The sequence below is a fragment of the Carassius carassius genome, chromosome 18, assembly GCF_963082965.1.
Source record: "Carassius carassius chromosome 18, fCarCar2.1, whole genome shotgun sequence".
In the NCBI taxonomy this organism is placed as follows: Eukaryota; Metazoa; Chordata; class Actinopteri; order Cypriniformes; family Cyprinidae; genus Carassius; species Carassius carassius.
In genome coordinates, this window is record NC_081772.1 from 17,273,011 (window position 1) to 17,287,470 (window position 14,460).

The 14,460-nt window shown below is 42.2% G+C and overlaps 1 protein-coding gene across 2 annotated transcripts in view; it reads left to right on the forward strand.

The window, feature by feature from the left end:
* LOC132092568 (potassium voltage-gated channel subfamily H member 5-like) overlaps positions 1-14,460 on the forward strand; it is a 114,236-nt gene that overhangs the window by 42,018 nt on the left and 57,758 nt on the right. For both annotated transcript variants that reach the window (XM_059498851.1, XM_059498852.1), the window contains exons 7-8: positions 5,444-5,536; positions 7,810-8,239. In XM_059498851.1, the coding sequence (XP_059354834.1) occupies positions 5,444-5,536; positions 7,810-8,239 (523 nt within the window). The remainder of the gene's footprint in view (positions 1-5,443; positions 5,537-7,809; positions 8,240-14,460) is intronic.

Genomic DNA, 14,460 nt, shown 5'->3' on the forward strand with positions numbered 1-14,460 from the left:
AGGCAACAAGCATAATTTCCCATTGTGGTGATGTTGTTCGAATGCATTAGTTTCTGCATCACTGGAACACAATGAAGTCTCAAAACTGCAGTGTGCCCTGATCTTAATAAAGTGTTCCTGTGGCATCTGGGACAATGCAGCACAGCTGTATCACTCCTGATGTGGTTGAAATCTGCATGTTAAGGCTGAGTTCAGCTGAGGTTACCTCTCAGATACTTGGTCTGGAGTTGAAAAAGAAGAGAAAAAGTTGGTAATTGGTATGGTATTATACATATACATACCGTTTAAAATTTTGGGGTCAGTACATTTTTTTTTTTAAATATATGTGCATTTGTGTGTGTGTGTGTGTGTGTGTGTGTGTATAATATATAACTGCAACTGTGTGTATATATAATATATACTATAACTGCAAACCAGCATGTTAGAATGCAGTGACACTACAGACTGGAGTAATGACTGCTGAGAATTCAGACCTATAATATACTATCAAGAACTTTTTTATATGTATAAAAATATAGCAACATAGCAATATAGCAACTTAAAAACCCAATACAGTGAAAAATGGGTTTTGATAAGAGATTTCTTTGAACCTATATGCTATAGAGGTATATTTAAGAACGTTTCGGATATGTATGTAACCCAAGTTTCCTGAAGGAGGGAACAGAGATGTCTTTTGATGTTTCTTTGGCACAAGAAAGGCACTCACAAAGTGATCAGCTGAGTGAATGCACGCCACCATCTTATATAACCATATGTATGATAGTGGCTTGGCATGCAAATTCCTGACACCATTTGTCATTGGCCATTTCTTGTAATGCTCAGAGGTGATTGGGGCTCCTCAAGTAAGACCCTTACCTCAGTGTCAGCATAATGTTGAATGTGACTGACTGAAAGAGAGCCTTTGTAAAGATGATCTACACCTTTGTTTAAGACAGCCGTAGATGCTAATTAATCTGAAGCACTAATAAAGAAGGAATAGAATAGTGTTATAGAATTTAAATTGCTTTCACACTCAAAAGCATTTAGAGAATTTATGGAAGGAATAATATAAATTAAGTAAAACGTCTGTTTTTCCCATGCATTTATGCATGTTTTTCTGAATCTGTATACATGCTAATGTGAATGTTTACATTGTGCATACTGTATATATTTATCAGAGATTATTTTTATGAAAGCTGATGGCCTCTGACACAGCTGTTGTTGAAATGTCATACTTAACTGGCCCCCAGTGTACTCTGTTTGTCTCTAAAACTTGACACAAACCACAACCTCAACCTCAACAGGACACATGGCAGGTGTTAATTCTAGTGTGCAATGTGGTAAACCCCCACTGAGCACTGGAAACCAAGGGGATTTATGAAGATGACAGTGCAAATGATTAACACTAAAAATAATTAAAAATATTCATTATAAATGATTACATCTAATAATCATATGTTTTATAAATATTTGAAGGCACAAGCAGTTGGCAAGAGTGTGTCTGTCTGTCATGGGGATTGATTTACAGCTGTCAGGTGTTTTCCTATGAACTGGAGACTGTTCAGTCTTTGTGTCCCCTGTGGGCCACATTTCCCTGTTTATTGGCTATTCTGGTCTCTTGACTTGTGTTGTGTAATGCCTACTCATTTTTTTTTGTAATACCTCATACTTGTTTGACTTTTTTCCCAATAAGTTTAAAAAAAAAAATTATTTAGAAGCTCTTTACCATACTGTTTCACAGTGACCAGTGCAGTTCTTATTGCTTACACTCCTAATCAGTATATACATAAATAATTATTGTTCTTGTGTATGGAAGTTTTGGTACCCAGTGCCCTGTACCACCTGTACAAGGAGGTTGTGGTCTGCACTACAAATTTTTTCATAATTAGTATTTTTGTTTTAATTCCCTTTAAAATAAATAAATTTATTTAAAAAAAAAAACATTTATTTGAGAAGCAATTTTGCATAAGATATTAATTGTTATGATACACTGGGCAATGTTGCTGGGCATTTTTGCCAAACGTTGTTGCTTGGGACCTTGGAATTTCTATACTTTAGATCGGTCGTGGGTTCTATGCTTTCATCTGGTTGTCCTTTGATGGCAAAAAAAAGTTACCACCTGTATCATCACCTTTTAAGGCTTTTTCAAATAATAATAATTTGAATAAAGTTAGTTTTTTACCCCATCAGTAAATAGTTTTTTAGATATAAACCTCATAAAACATAAAAAATGGGGTAAAAAAAATCTAGCTATATATATATAGTGTGTGTCACAGTGTCTGGGTTGTGTTCCCTGGGTTTCCACTAGGTGTCCTCAGTTCCCACAGTGTTTATCATTTATCACTTCCTGTCTCCTTATTTGGTCACCTTCCTCCTTGTTTAGTTAATTGATTGTTCCCCACCTGTCTCCTGTTTCCCCATCATCCTTTTGTGTATTTATACCTGGTCTGTCTGAGTCTTAGTCACGGAGTCCTTGTTTAGTGTTAAACGTTAATTCATGTCCGTCAATGCCTTGCCTTGCCTTGCCTCGTTTATGTTATGTTTGGATTTACCGGTTTTGACCCTGCCTGGACTGTGTATTCTCTTTGGATTACCCCTTATTAAAGACATACTCGCAATTGGTTCTCTCTCCTGTGTTTTCCATAACACCGAACGTGACAGAAGGACTCCGTCACTACAAGAGCCAGCGGTATGTCGGCTTATGTCTCCTCCCCAGCCACAGTGCGGGAGAGGAGTGGATTTGAAGGAACTCGCCTGGTGGTTTTCCGGGGAACCAGAGGAGGTCGCCGAGGAGGGAGTGGTCGAGAGGATACTCAGCACCGCTCTTAACCAGGGCCGCCCTTCGACCCGGGGCTCGTGTGGGATGGATTAGAACCACCGTCTCACCATGGCGGACGGAGAGGAGAGAGGAAGCGCACGTCCGCCACAGTGGCGTCACTGCCCATGATGGCCGCTAGTCCAGCGCCACGGTGCAAGATGGCCGCCAGCTCAGCGCCAACGCCCAAGAGGGCCGCTGACTCATTCTTGGACTATTTCGCTACGCTGTCCAAGATCCTAGAGATTCCCAAGACGGTTGACGTCATGGCTGCTGAGCCAGCGCCACAGCACAAGATGGCCGCCAGCCCAGAGCCACAGCACAAGATGGCCGCCAGCCCAGAGCCACAGCACAAGATGGCCGCCAGCCCAGAGCCACAGCACAAGATGGCCGCCAGCCCAGAGCCACAGCACAAGATGGCCGCCAGCCCAGAGCCACAGCACAAGATGGCCGCCAGCCCAGCGCCACAGCACAAGATGGCCGCCAGCCCAGCGCAACAGCACAAGATGGCCGACTCAACGCCTGAGTCTCCAGACAAGGTGTCACCGACTCGCCAAGAGAGAGGGCGGAGGAGGAGGAGACAGGCGTCTACCGTTCCTCAAAGCCCAGAGGACGTTCCCGAGGCGGTGCCCGATGCTGTTCCGGAGGCCGAGGCGGTGCCCGATGCTGTTCCGGAGGCCGAGGCGGTGCCCGATGCTGTTCCGGAGGCCGAGGCGGTGCCCGATGCTGTTCCGGAGGCCGAGGCGGTGCCCGATGCTGTTCCGGAGGCCGAGGCGGTGCCCGATGCTGTTCCGGAGGCCGATGCGGTTCCGGAGGCCGAGGCGGTGCCCGATGCCGAGGCGGTGCCCGATGCTGTTCCGGAGGCCGAGGCGGTGCCGATGCCGAGGTGGAGGCCATTCCCGATGCGGTGCCCGAGGCCGCTCCCGATGCGGTGCCCGAGGCCGCTCCCGATGCGGTGCCCGAGGCCGCTCCCGATGCGGTGCCCGAGGCCGCTCCCGATGCGGTGCCCGAGGCCGCTCCCGATGCGGTGACCGAGGCCGCTCCCGATGCGGTGACCAAGGCAGTGCCCGAGTCCGTTCCAGAGGCGGTGCCCGAAGCCGAGGCGTCTCAAGTCTCCACAGGCAGTCCAGAGGCGAGTCAGGTTCCAGTTGACCCTCCAGAGGCGAGTCAGGTTCCAGTTGACCCTCCAGAGGCGAGTCAGGTTCCAGTTGACCCTCCAGAGGCGAGTCAGGTTCCAGTTGACCCTCCAGAGGCGAGTCAGGTTCCAGTTGACCCTCCAGAGGCGAGTCAGGTTCCAGTTGACCCTCCAGAGGCGAGTCAGGTTCCAGTTGACCCTCCAGAGGCGAGTCAGGGGCCAGTTGACCCTCCAGAGGCGAGTCAGGGGCCAGTTGACCCTCCAGAGGCGAGTCAGGGGCCAGTGAACTCTCCAGAGTCGAGTCAGGTGCCAGTGACCTCTCCAGAGTCAGGGCCAGTCACCGTTGAACTTTCAGAGTTAAGTCAAGTCACTGGGTGGTCTGCTGCTCCGCCCTGTTGGACTCCGGCATCGACCACAGGGGCGTGGTGGTCATCTGCTCCACCCTGGAGGACTCTGGCCTTGACCACAAGGGTGTGGTGGTCTTCCGCTCCGCCCTGGGGGGCTTCCGCTCTGACCACACGGACGTGGTGGTCTTCCGCTCCGCCCTGGAGGACTCTGGCCTTGACCACAAGGGTGTGGTGGTCTTCTGCTCCGCCCTGGAGGGCTTCATGTTGTTTTTTTTTTTTGTTTTTTTTTTTCTCCTTTTGTTTTTGTGTTAATGTCGGTCCCTGTTCCTTTCTGTTAGTCTGGCCCTCCGTCCCTCCCCCTGAGCCTCCACCTGTCCGCCTCCCTCCTGGTCTCTGTTTTGTGTCTGTCTTGGAGCGTCTGGGAGCCGCTCCTTAGTAAGGGGGTACTGTCACAGTGTCTGGGTTGTGTTCCCTGGGTTTCCACTAGGTGTCCTCAGTTCCCACAGTGTTTATCATTTATCACTTCCTGTCTCCTTATTTGGTCACCTTCCTCCTTGTTTAGTTAATTGATTGTTCCCCACCTGTCTCCTGTTTCCCCATCATCCTTTTGTGTATTTATACCTGGTCTGTCTGAGTCTTAGTCACGGAGTCCTTGTTTAGTGTTAAACGTTAATTCATGTCCGTCAATGCCTTGTCTTGCCTTGCCTTGCCTCGTTTATGTTATGTTTGGATTTACCGGTTTTGACCCTGCCTGGACTGTGTATTCTCTTTGGATTACCCCTTATTAAAGACATACTCGCAATTGGTTCTCTCTCCTGTGTTTTCCATAACACCGAACGTGACAGTGTGTGGTTAAGTTTGATACAACATAAAGGTGAGTGAGTGACGACATTTCACACAAAGATTTTTCTGGAAGTGCATTTTAGGACAGGTCTGTTGTTGTTATGGACAACTTTTTTTTTTTTTTAGCAGCATCTTGATATGACGTTCTTTGTGCATACATCTGCTGTTCCGTTCATACTAATTACTTTGACATGTTCAGTGTGCTGCTGTTCAATATCTGTAAATGAGTCTTGGATCCTGAAGTCCATCTCTGTGCTTATTATATGCATGTGTGAGCGTAGTTTGGCATGAACTGAAACGTCTGCATCTGTCTTTCTGACTTAGGATCCCATTGCAGATTCTTCTGCAGTGGGCCACTTGCCAGCTGCGGCCCACTCTCCACGCAACGCCACACGTGCGGAGGACTCGATGTTGCCTGTAAGTTCACTCTCCTTTCTTGGGTTGTTAATGGCCCTTCTGTCCCATTTTCTCATTTGTGCAGCATTTCAGTAACCTCTCTCCTATTCAATGTTGAGCAGAAAAGCACTAATGGCTCTCTAATTTATGCTAATGTTGCTCTGAATGCTACACCCCTTAGTGTGCCTGTTTATCTAAAATGATTTTAGATGCAAGACAATTAAAATTAGACGGCACAAGCTTCATTCCTCATGCCCTGACACACACATCCACAAGCAGCATGTTTCACCAATAGGCATTAATGTTTCTCTCTTCCATTATCCCATGATACAACTCTGGGGTCGTCACATCTAACTGAAAATTTATGAGCACTCATAACCTTCCAATGTTCACACCCGATATCTACTCATCTGTTCGGCCTAAAAAAAAAAAAAAAAAAAAAAAAAAATTGGTTTACTAAATGCTACATAAGAACAGTTGCAAATAAGGCCCTTAAAATGATACATTATTTTGAAAAGTATCGATTAGGAGCTGCCCCGCCTGGGGAGTTGATTGTGTTGGCAAAATTAGCATCCGTTTTTTGCTAGCGTAATAAAAGTCTTAGGTTTTCATGCAATATTGCAGAATGAACACATTTATTTTTACCCTCCTTCTTCTGTGACAGTGTCTAGGGAAAATTGCTACTTTCAGGAACATGAAGCATGTTTGAGAAATTAGCCTTTTGATTGTGTGACAGCTGGAAAAAAAGGGAGAAATCCTCGGTGGAGGAAATGCTAATTAAACCTGTGAGGTACAACAATGAGGCTGTTGAGGATGCAACAATGAGGTATACATACTTCTCACCTCATAATTTTTGCTCTGCCAGCTTAAAAAGTGAATTCCATCAAATGTCTGCAGAGAATGTGTTGTTCCATTTTGTCCTGCAGATAACAGCTTTCCTCTAAATGATGTGAAACGTTTAGTTATGAAACATACAAGTTGAATCAAAGAAATTGAATTAGACAAGTTTTTTGTCATATGGGACATAATCATGAAAATCTGACTTTTTCAGCATTTAAGTGCTATAATCGGGTCCCCGGTGCATCTATGAACCCAGTAACTTTCTCTGCAAGCATGTGAAAAACGAGCTGCTCAGATTTCGCTCCGTTAGTGACTTAGGAAGGAGATCGAATTGTAATATCACCACCCCTTAACCCTGGACCCAGTTTTTTTTTTTTTAGTGGGAGTGATAGCGGTCACTGTTGATGCTAAATAAATAAGCAGCTATGTGCTGTGGCTACAGCCAGTGGGAGTGCACACAGTTGGGTCATATGATCTGATTCCTGATCCAATTGGGTATCGCATTTGTGTAGAAGCACCTTTTTAGCAAGCAAACTCCAGTGATCAAACCTCTGTTACTATGAATTTAAGTGAACCTATAGATGGTAGTTTAATGCCATATAAAATCCATTCTACAGATGTCCTCTCACAATGCTTGCAGAAAATGTCAACATATTCTGTGTAGGCCTGTCAATGAGTTAATACTGTATGTGTGTACGTTAAGAATGTTAATCAGAGTGGCCTTTTTTTCTTTGAAGATCTATAATCTGCATTGGCCTGAAGTTGACAAGCAATGCTTAAGCTTTTGTTCAAAGGGATAGAGTGGGTGTTGCTGAGTGAAAGCATCCTCTTTATTTTGCTTTCAGAGCTAACCATTCCCTATATTTATTCCACCCTTTAATGATACCGACTCAATAACATACTTTCAAACTATTAGCAGTTATTACAAAAAAAAAATTGCCTGATCGATAAAGCAACTTTGTTCACTCATGAGATCAAAGATTCTCTTTGGATGTGTGGTAGGATCAGTTGAGGAACCACAGCTATACATCCTCTCCTCCTCCTCCTCCTGACATGAAAGGTGTTAGATCAAAGTGGCTATAGGCTGAAATATGACACCCATCAACCTGGAATTATTCATGTTCATGTGAACATGGAAGATCTCACCTATTGACTAAACCTTTCAAGTGCACCTTATCAATATAAGCCAATATGAATATGTCGTTTCTGAGCTTTTTCTTAACCATTAATTTTTTTCTTTCTGGCTTGGTTTGTTTACTTTGCTCACAGAGAAGCATGTAACAAACCAACACTACACAATAATATGCTGGATTTTTTTGTCTGGATTTCTTTAAAAATTCATAAATGTATTTTGATACATGCAATGACTTGAACACAACTCTTATATAAAGAATATCAGGTCAGCTAGTGTGCTCTTCCCATCTCTGATGATACATTCTCTTTTTCTTCGCCAGGGTCTCAGCAGCCTGTTCAGCTCATTGAAAGTTGTGCGTTTGCTCCGTCTGGGTCGTGTGGCACGAAAACTGGACCATTACCTGGAATACGGTGCTGCTGTGTTAGTTTTATTGGTGTGTGTCTTTGGTCTGGTGGCACATTGGCTGGCCTGCATCTGGTACAGCATTGGTGATTACGAGGTCATAGACGAAGCCACCAACAGCATCAAGACAGACAGCTGGCTTTATCAGTTAGCTATCAGCATCGGCACACCATACCGCTACAATAACAGTGGCTCTGGCCAGTGGGAAGGTGGTCCCAGTAAGCACACACTCTACATATCATCTCTCTATTTCACCATGACAAGTCTCACCACCATTGGCTTTGGGAACATTGCACCTACTACAGACGGGGAGAAGATCTTCTCGGTGGCCATGATGATGGTGGGCTGTAAGTATCACTAATGGTTTCCTTGCTTCATGGATGCTTTACTAGACAGATTAAGCCTCAAATGGTTGATCAGCGTATGGAGATTAGGAATGCATGATATATTGGTGCCATACCTGTTATTGGTTGATATTAAAGTACATTTTTGTTAAAACTCAATATTGTACTCCCACTAAGGCCATGCAAAATGTAGATGAGTTTCTTTTTTTGTCTGGTTTTCTTTAAAAATACATAAATGTACTTAAATGTAAAAATACACAATTCTTACATAAAGAATATCATGTAAGATAGTGTGATTTAAGATCTGGAAAATTAGATTTGGAGAAATTTAGCATTACATAATTTGCTCATTAATTGATCTTCTGCAGTGAATGGCTGCCTCAGAATGAGAGTCCAAACATTAAGACATGTTTAACTTCAAATCATTTGCTTCCAGCTTTTTTTGATGTTAATACCATTACAAACTTTATGGTTTAAGCTGATATTCTCAGTAGGGAATACACTTAAGTAATCCTCTACAGATCCACAGGGCTAGCTGATAGAATGTGCTACAATAAACCAGGCTGTGACTATCTTGGATGAAATATAAAATGAGCCACCCAGGAGGCTGAAAAACAGCATCAGTGAGTAAACAGGAAACAGTGGCACAACTGAATGCACAGTTTATGAAGAGGCATATAGGGCAGTACAACAAAAATTAAATGTCAGTTAGATTACAATACAATGTTGTGTGTAATTTTTTGATACTAAAATTCTGCTTTAAATTCTAGTATAATATGCAGAGAAAACTATGAGTCAGCCATTTGTAGGTCAACTTTGTGAGGACTGTAAACAGTGTGCTTTTCAAACATCACTGCAAAAAAACATTTTCTTAATTGAATATTTTTGTCCTGCTTTTCAGTAAAATATATAAATATCCTTACAAGATAATGAAAACTATCTGTCTGTCTGTCCACTTGTTCTGTGTGGGGTTGCTGGGATGCTTGGGCCTTTATTTTGTTTATTTGCAAAATGTATTTTTCATTGTTACAGAAATTACTCAATTTAACTATAAAGTTTTAATTGGAAAGCTGACCAAAGGTAGTTTAATTTGGCAGACTCTAGCTTATAAAGCAAACCTGGCTTCAGATTTAGTTAGATTCAGTTTTAGCAGTAGTGAGACGCAGCGCTGATCATTTCCTGATGTGTAGTAGCTTGCTGTTGATTTATTGCTAGGGTTGTTCTGCACCGTCTGAATTTCTGTTATACTTCTCTCTGTGCGCACAAATGACAGCAGATGGGGAGAAGTCTTGTGTTTTTGTGGATTTATCTCACAGTGCCACAGTATGGTGCATTGTGTGGTATTCTGTTGTACTGCATTAGCCAAATCCTGCTAATACTAAATTATGATGAAGCAGTCATTTAGCATTAATGAACCATACGAACTCATAAAGACTAGCGGATTTACACAAACTGAGTTTAATTGACTGTTCTTAGTCATATTTGTGCTAATCACAGATCTGTGGATGTACTTTTTGTGTAGTGTCAGTGAATCAATTTTTAATCTTTTGTATGAATGGGAATGGATTTATTTTAGATCTATGGAATTAGCATTAGACTAATCACCATGTTAAAGCCAACTGTGCTAATCAGGGTCTTTTTGTTTTAGTGAAACAGAGCTGCAGTTTAGACTCTTGTTCTTCTTGCTGGTGCATAAATTTGCTTTGTACTTCTTTTTTTTTTATGCATAAATCCTGGCGTGTGAGCTTGTTAAGGTTTAGTGTATCTTTGTGGGACTGAGAGAGAAGAGAGAGCAAGAACTACTGCTTCTGGGGCTCTTAAAGGTTGATCCAAAAATGAAAACTCGCTGTCATGTTGTTCCAAACTCATAACTTAATTTCTTCTGTGGAAATGTACTTTCAAGAAACTTCACATATGTATGTCTTTTCTTAATTTATAATATGTAGTTATCAGTTCTTACAAAACTGCTTAATGTTCACCTGAACTGTGAATGAATCGGTCAGAAATTCTCATTCTGAGTGATTGTTTTAGTATGTTTGATATACTGTTATAATTTTTAATAATATTTTGAATTAGCTTATGTATTTTTTTTGTTTCAGTTTTAGTAAATATTTAATGATTATGTTTAGTTTTTATGTATTTTTATTTCAATTGAAAAGTTAACAATAACAACCCTGCTGAATGAATCAGATTTTTGAATGAGATCAGTTAGTTCTTTGAAAAGAAGTAGCTCAAAAGAGAGAGTCATTCACTGATCCAGTTCTCCAGGCATTTTTCTCCCTATAGACTATAAAGTGCTTTGAATTTCCAACATTTTCCCTTCATGTTCCTTAGATAAAACATCTAATGGGTTCGGAACCACATGGGGATAAGAAAATTACAGGATTCTCAGTTTTGATAGAACTATTCTTTTAAGGCATGTCTGAATTGTTTAATAAAACATACATACATTACATAACAAATTGTCCACATCTCCCTCTCTTTGGCTCAGTCACACTCATTCTTTTGAGTAAGACACATGCATGGCTGCAGTTCAGAAGAATCTGAGCAGCACAACATTTTAATGCTATCTAGGTTAAGACTTATGGTGTGTGCTGACTAAGGAAACTGATGCTCTGTGCATCGGGTTCTGCTTGGGGCCACGCTATCATGTGACCACTGTCTCATAGGGCTTGAATCTACCAATAAACCTCGTCCATTCTTTGGCAGTGACCAGAGCGCTGCTGCAGTACGGTTCAGTCAGCAGTAATGGTCTCACTCAGGGGCTTTCAAAAGGTTTATATATTCCTGGTACACTGATATGACAGTTTCTCCATCTCATAGAGCTCGGCAGTACCTGTAATGACCCTCCATGGCTCGTTTTGAGCTATCTTTAAGCATCAACTGTTGTAGGGAACTGTTATAGTCAGCACAGGGGAGACATATGCCTTCAGTGAAGCAGACATTATCAGAAGAAACAGATCTATGTCTAATGGAATCACATCTTGTAAAGTGGCATTATAGTCCACAAGTGTCTGTGCATTCTCAGCATGTCAAAAAACAACAGGAGCATCTGTTAACAACCCCACAGCAAATATATGAGCATGCATATGAGAAAATGGTTAATGTTACATTTCTTGTTGTCTTCCAAAGCATCTATGCAGTTCTTTGTGATCTCGTAATGTAATGATTTTTCATAAAGAGATAAGAATCCTTTTGAAAAAGGGCACTTAATTGTGACTTAATTGTAACATTTTATATAAATATATATATATATATATATATATTTTAAATTTTCATTATTTTAACACACTTAAATACACTTTTATTAAGCTTTTTTGTAACTAATATGAAATTAAAAGTTTAAATTAAAAGTACATTTTCAGTAATCTTTTAAATAATTTTTGTCATGCTTTAAAAAAAGGTACCCTTATTTTGATGTTTTGAATAACATACCTAAAGCACATTTAAAGTACTTGATTATAATTTTAACTTTGTTTTTTAGTATTACATTAATATATTGTTACTTAATATATTTTAAAAGTGCTAAATGGCAACTGTGTAATTACAAATATGTTTTAATACATGACATGCACATTTCAATAGAAATTAGATTAAATATACATTTTAACATTAAAAATATTTGCCACAAATATATTTTAGGATTTGGCAGGATACTTTAACCAAATTTTAGACAATATAAATAATTATGAAATTGCATATAAAATGTACTTAACTATACTAAAGTGTATTAGAACGTTCAGCTAATTGCATTTAATATACATTTTAATTATAATATGTTTTCATTAAATTACAATTAAAGGGGTCATATGATGCAATTTCAATTTTCCTTTCTCTTTGGAGTTTTACAAACTCTTGGTGCCTGAAGAAGACATGTAAAGTTGCAAAGACTAAAGTCTCAAATCCAAAGAGATATTCTTTATCAAAGTTAAGACTCTGCCACACCTCCCTAAAACGGCTCCTTCAAACACGCCCCCTACATGTCTACGTCTGTGACGAGTGGGGCGGGGCCGAGGGACATGGGAGCGAGGCCGGTGGAGTGATTGGAGATAAGCTACACCTGTTCGACCCACCGGTCTCGAGGCCCACGGAGGAGATGGAAGGATATAAAACTGGAGCGACGACAGTGACGGACGAGAGAGGACCAGGCCTGGGCTTTTAGTTGTGTTTTGGTTTTTATTTGTGCGCATCAGTCGTCCGTGAGGGGCTGGTGCGCTGTTTTGTGTTTATTTTGTAATTAAAGTCTTTGTTTGATTGTCCGCCGGTTCCCGCCTCCTTCTTCCCGATGACTAGGAAGTCTTTTATCATTACAGTGGTGCCGAAGCCCGGGAGAAGGAGGGACGCGCTGCTGAAGATCCCTCCGCGCTGTGGTGAATCCGCGGTGCCACAGAGCAGGCGAGGAGGATGCCGCCATGGACGCTCGAGGCGGTGGACTGGAGCGAGTTGCCGGGGACGGGCGAGCTCGCTGCCGACCGCCCACGATAGGGAGGGGTGGCTGCCGTCCGTGAGGGAGCGGAGGAGTCGGCGCCGTTCGCCAGGGGGCCGGAGCCTGCTGCCTCCGTGAAGGTATCCATAGGAGCAGGGAACGGGGGACTCCTGCCGGCTGCCCAAAACCGGAGGAGCCGTCGCCGTCCACCGGGCGGCGGAGGGGTGTCGTGCCGTCCGCCGAGGGCCATCCAGTGCCACCGCCAGGCACCGCGCAGTCTCAGGAGTAGTGCGAGGGGCGGGGCCGAGGGACATGGGAGCGAGGCCGGTGGAGTGATTGGAGATAAGCTACACCGGTTCGACCCGCCGGTCTCGAGGCCCACGGAGGAGATGGAAGGATATAAAACTGGAGCGACGACAGTGACGGACGAGAGAGGACCAGGCCTGGGCTTTTAGTTGTGTTTTGGTTTTTATTTGTGCGCATCAGTCGTCCGTGAGGGGCTGGTGCGCTGTTTTGTGTTTATTTTGTAATTAAAGTCTTTGTTTGATTGTCCGCCGGTTCCCGCCTCCTTCTTCCCGATGACTAGGAAGTCTTTTATCATTACAACGTCACTATGTGGAAATATTTGCGTAATGCCACCCAAATGTTCATGCAAAGAAACAAGGTGTGGTTTCAGTATCCGCAGTTAGTGTTGAAGCAGCCATGTCAGGGAGATGCTGTGTGTATTTAGGCGAAAGATAAAGCACTTTATTTGGCCTTCAGAAAGTACTGACTAGATTACTTACAACAGAACAGCAGTGCATTTTGTGGTCAACCATTTCGTGAACCTAGGAGAGGAAGTAATTATGACTTTGCTACGACAAACTGGTTTTTCTGAATCAGTTACTGTAAGTATGTTTTGTTATTAGTTATCAGTTATCAGTATTTGCTATTGACTGTTCAAATGCGGAGTTTTGCCCGTTGTGTGTGTGTGTGTGTGTGTGAGAGAGAGAGAGAGAGAGAGAAAGAGAGAGAAAGAGACAAGGTCACACAGTGGAGTCAGTGGCTTGTGCACTGCAAACATATACAAGCTTCATCACTTTCTATCACGTCACTCTGTTCCCCTTTCGGGCTTGAACTGATGGTAAAACTAAGTCTTTATTTTGAAAAACGAAGCTCGCAAATATGGAAAGGGGCGTTATATTTCCAATTAGTGCTTGCGGTGTTCGGCCAATCACAATGCACTGGGTCAGTTGGCCAATCAGAGCAGACTGTGCTTGTCGGAAGGAGGGACTGCAACCCGTTTGAAAGAGGCGGGGCATAGAGGACCTACAATAATGTACAGTATTATAAAAATAATGTATAAAAATCATGTGTTTTTAGAACATTAAAGCATGTCAACATATTCTGTAACTCCAAATAGACAAAATAATGATCTTTAAAAAAGCATCATATGACCCCTTTAACATGCAATTAAGTGTCTGGAAATATTACAGTACGTTCAGTTCCCTTTTTTTAAGTGTATTATTTTCAAATATATTATTTCCATAGTACAGTACGTACTATTGTTCTGTACTTCTTTTTCTAAGGGGCATTGATAAATAATAAAGACAGTAAAATCACATTTAGATTGATAGATTCACCATTATTTTAACAGCTATAATTTCAAGCAGACTTAAATCGGTTTATGACAGATATGTTGTTAGACATTTTAAATGTGTTGCATATGACAAGATGTCTGAAACACTCCACTAGGAAAGTCATTTCCACTCACCAGTTGCAGTGTTGTGTTGGATGTCTTTCCTTAATGCTTCATACG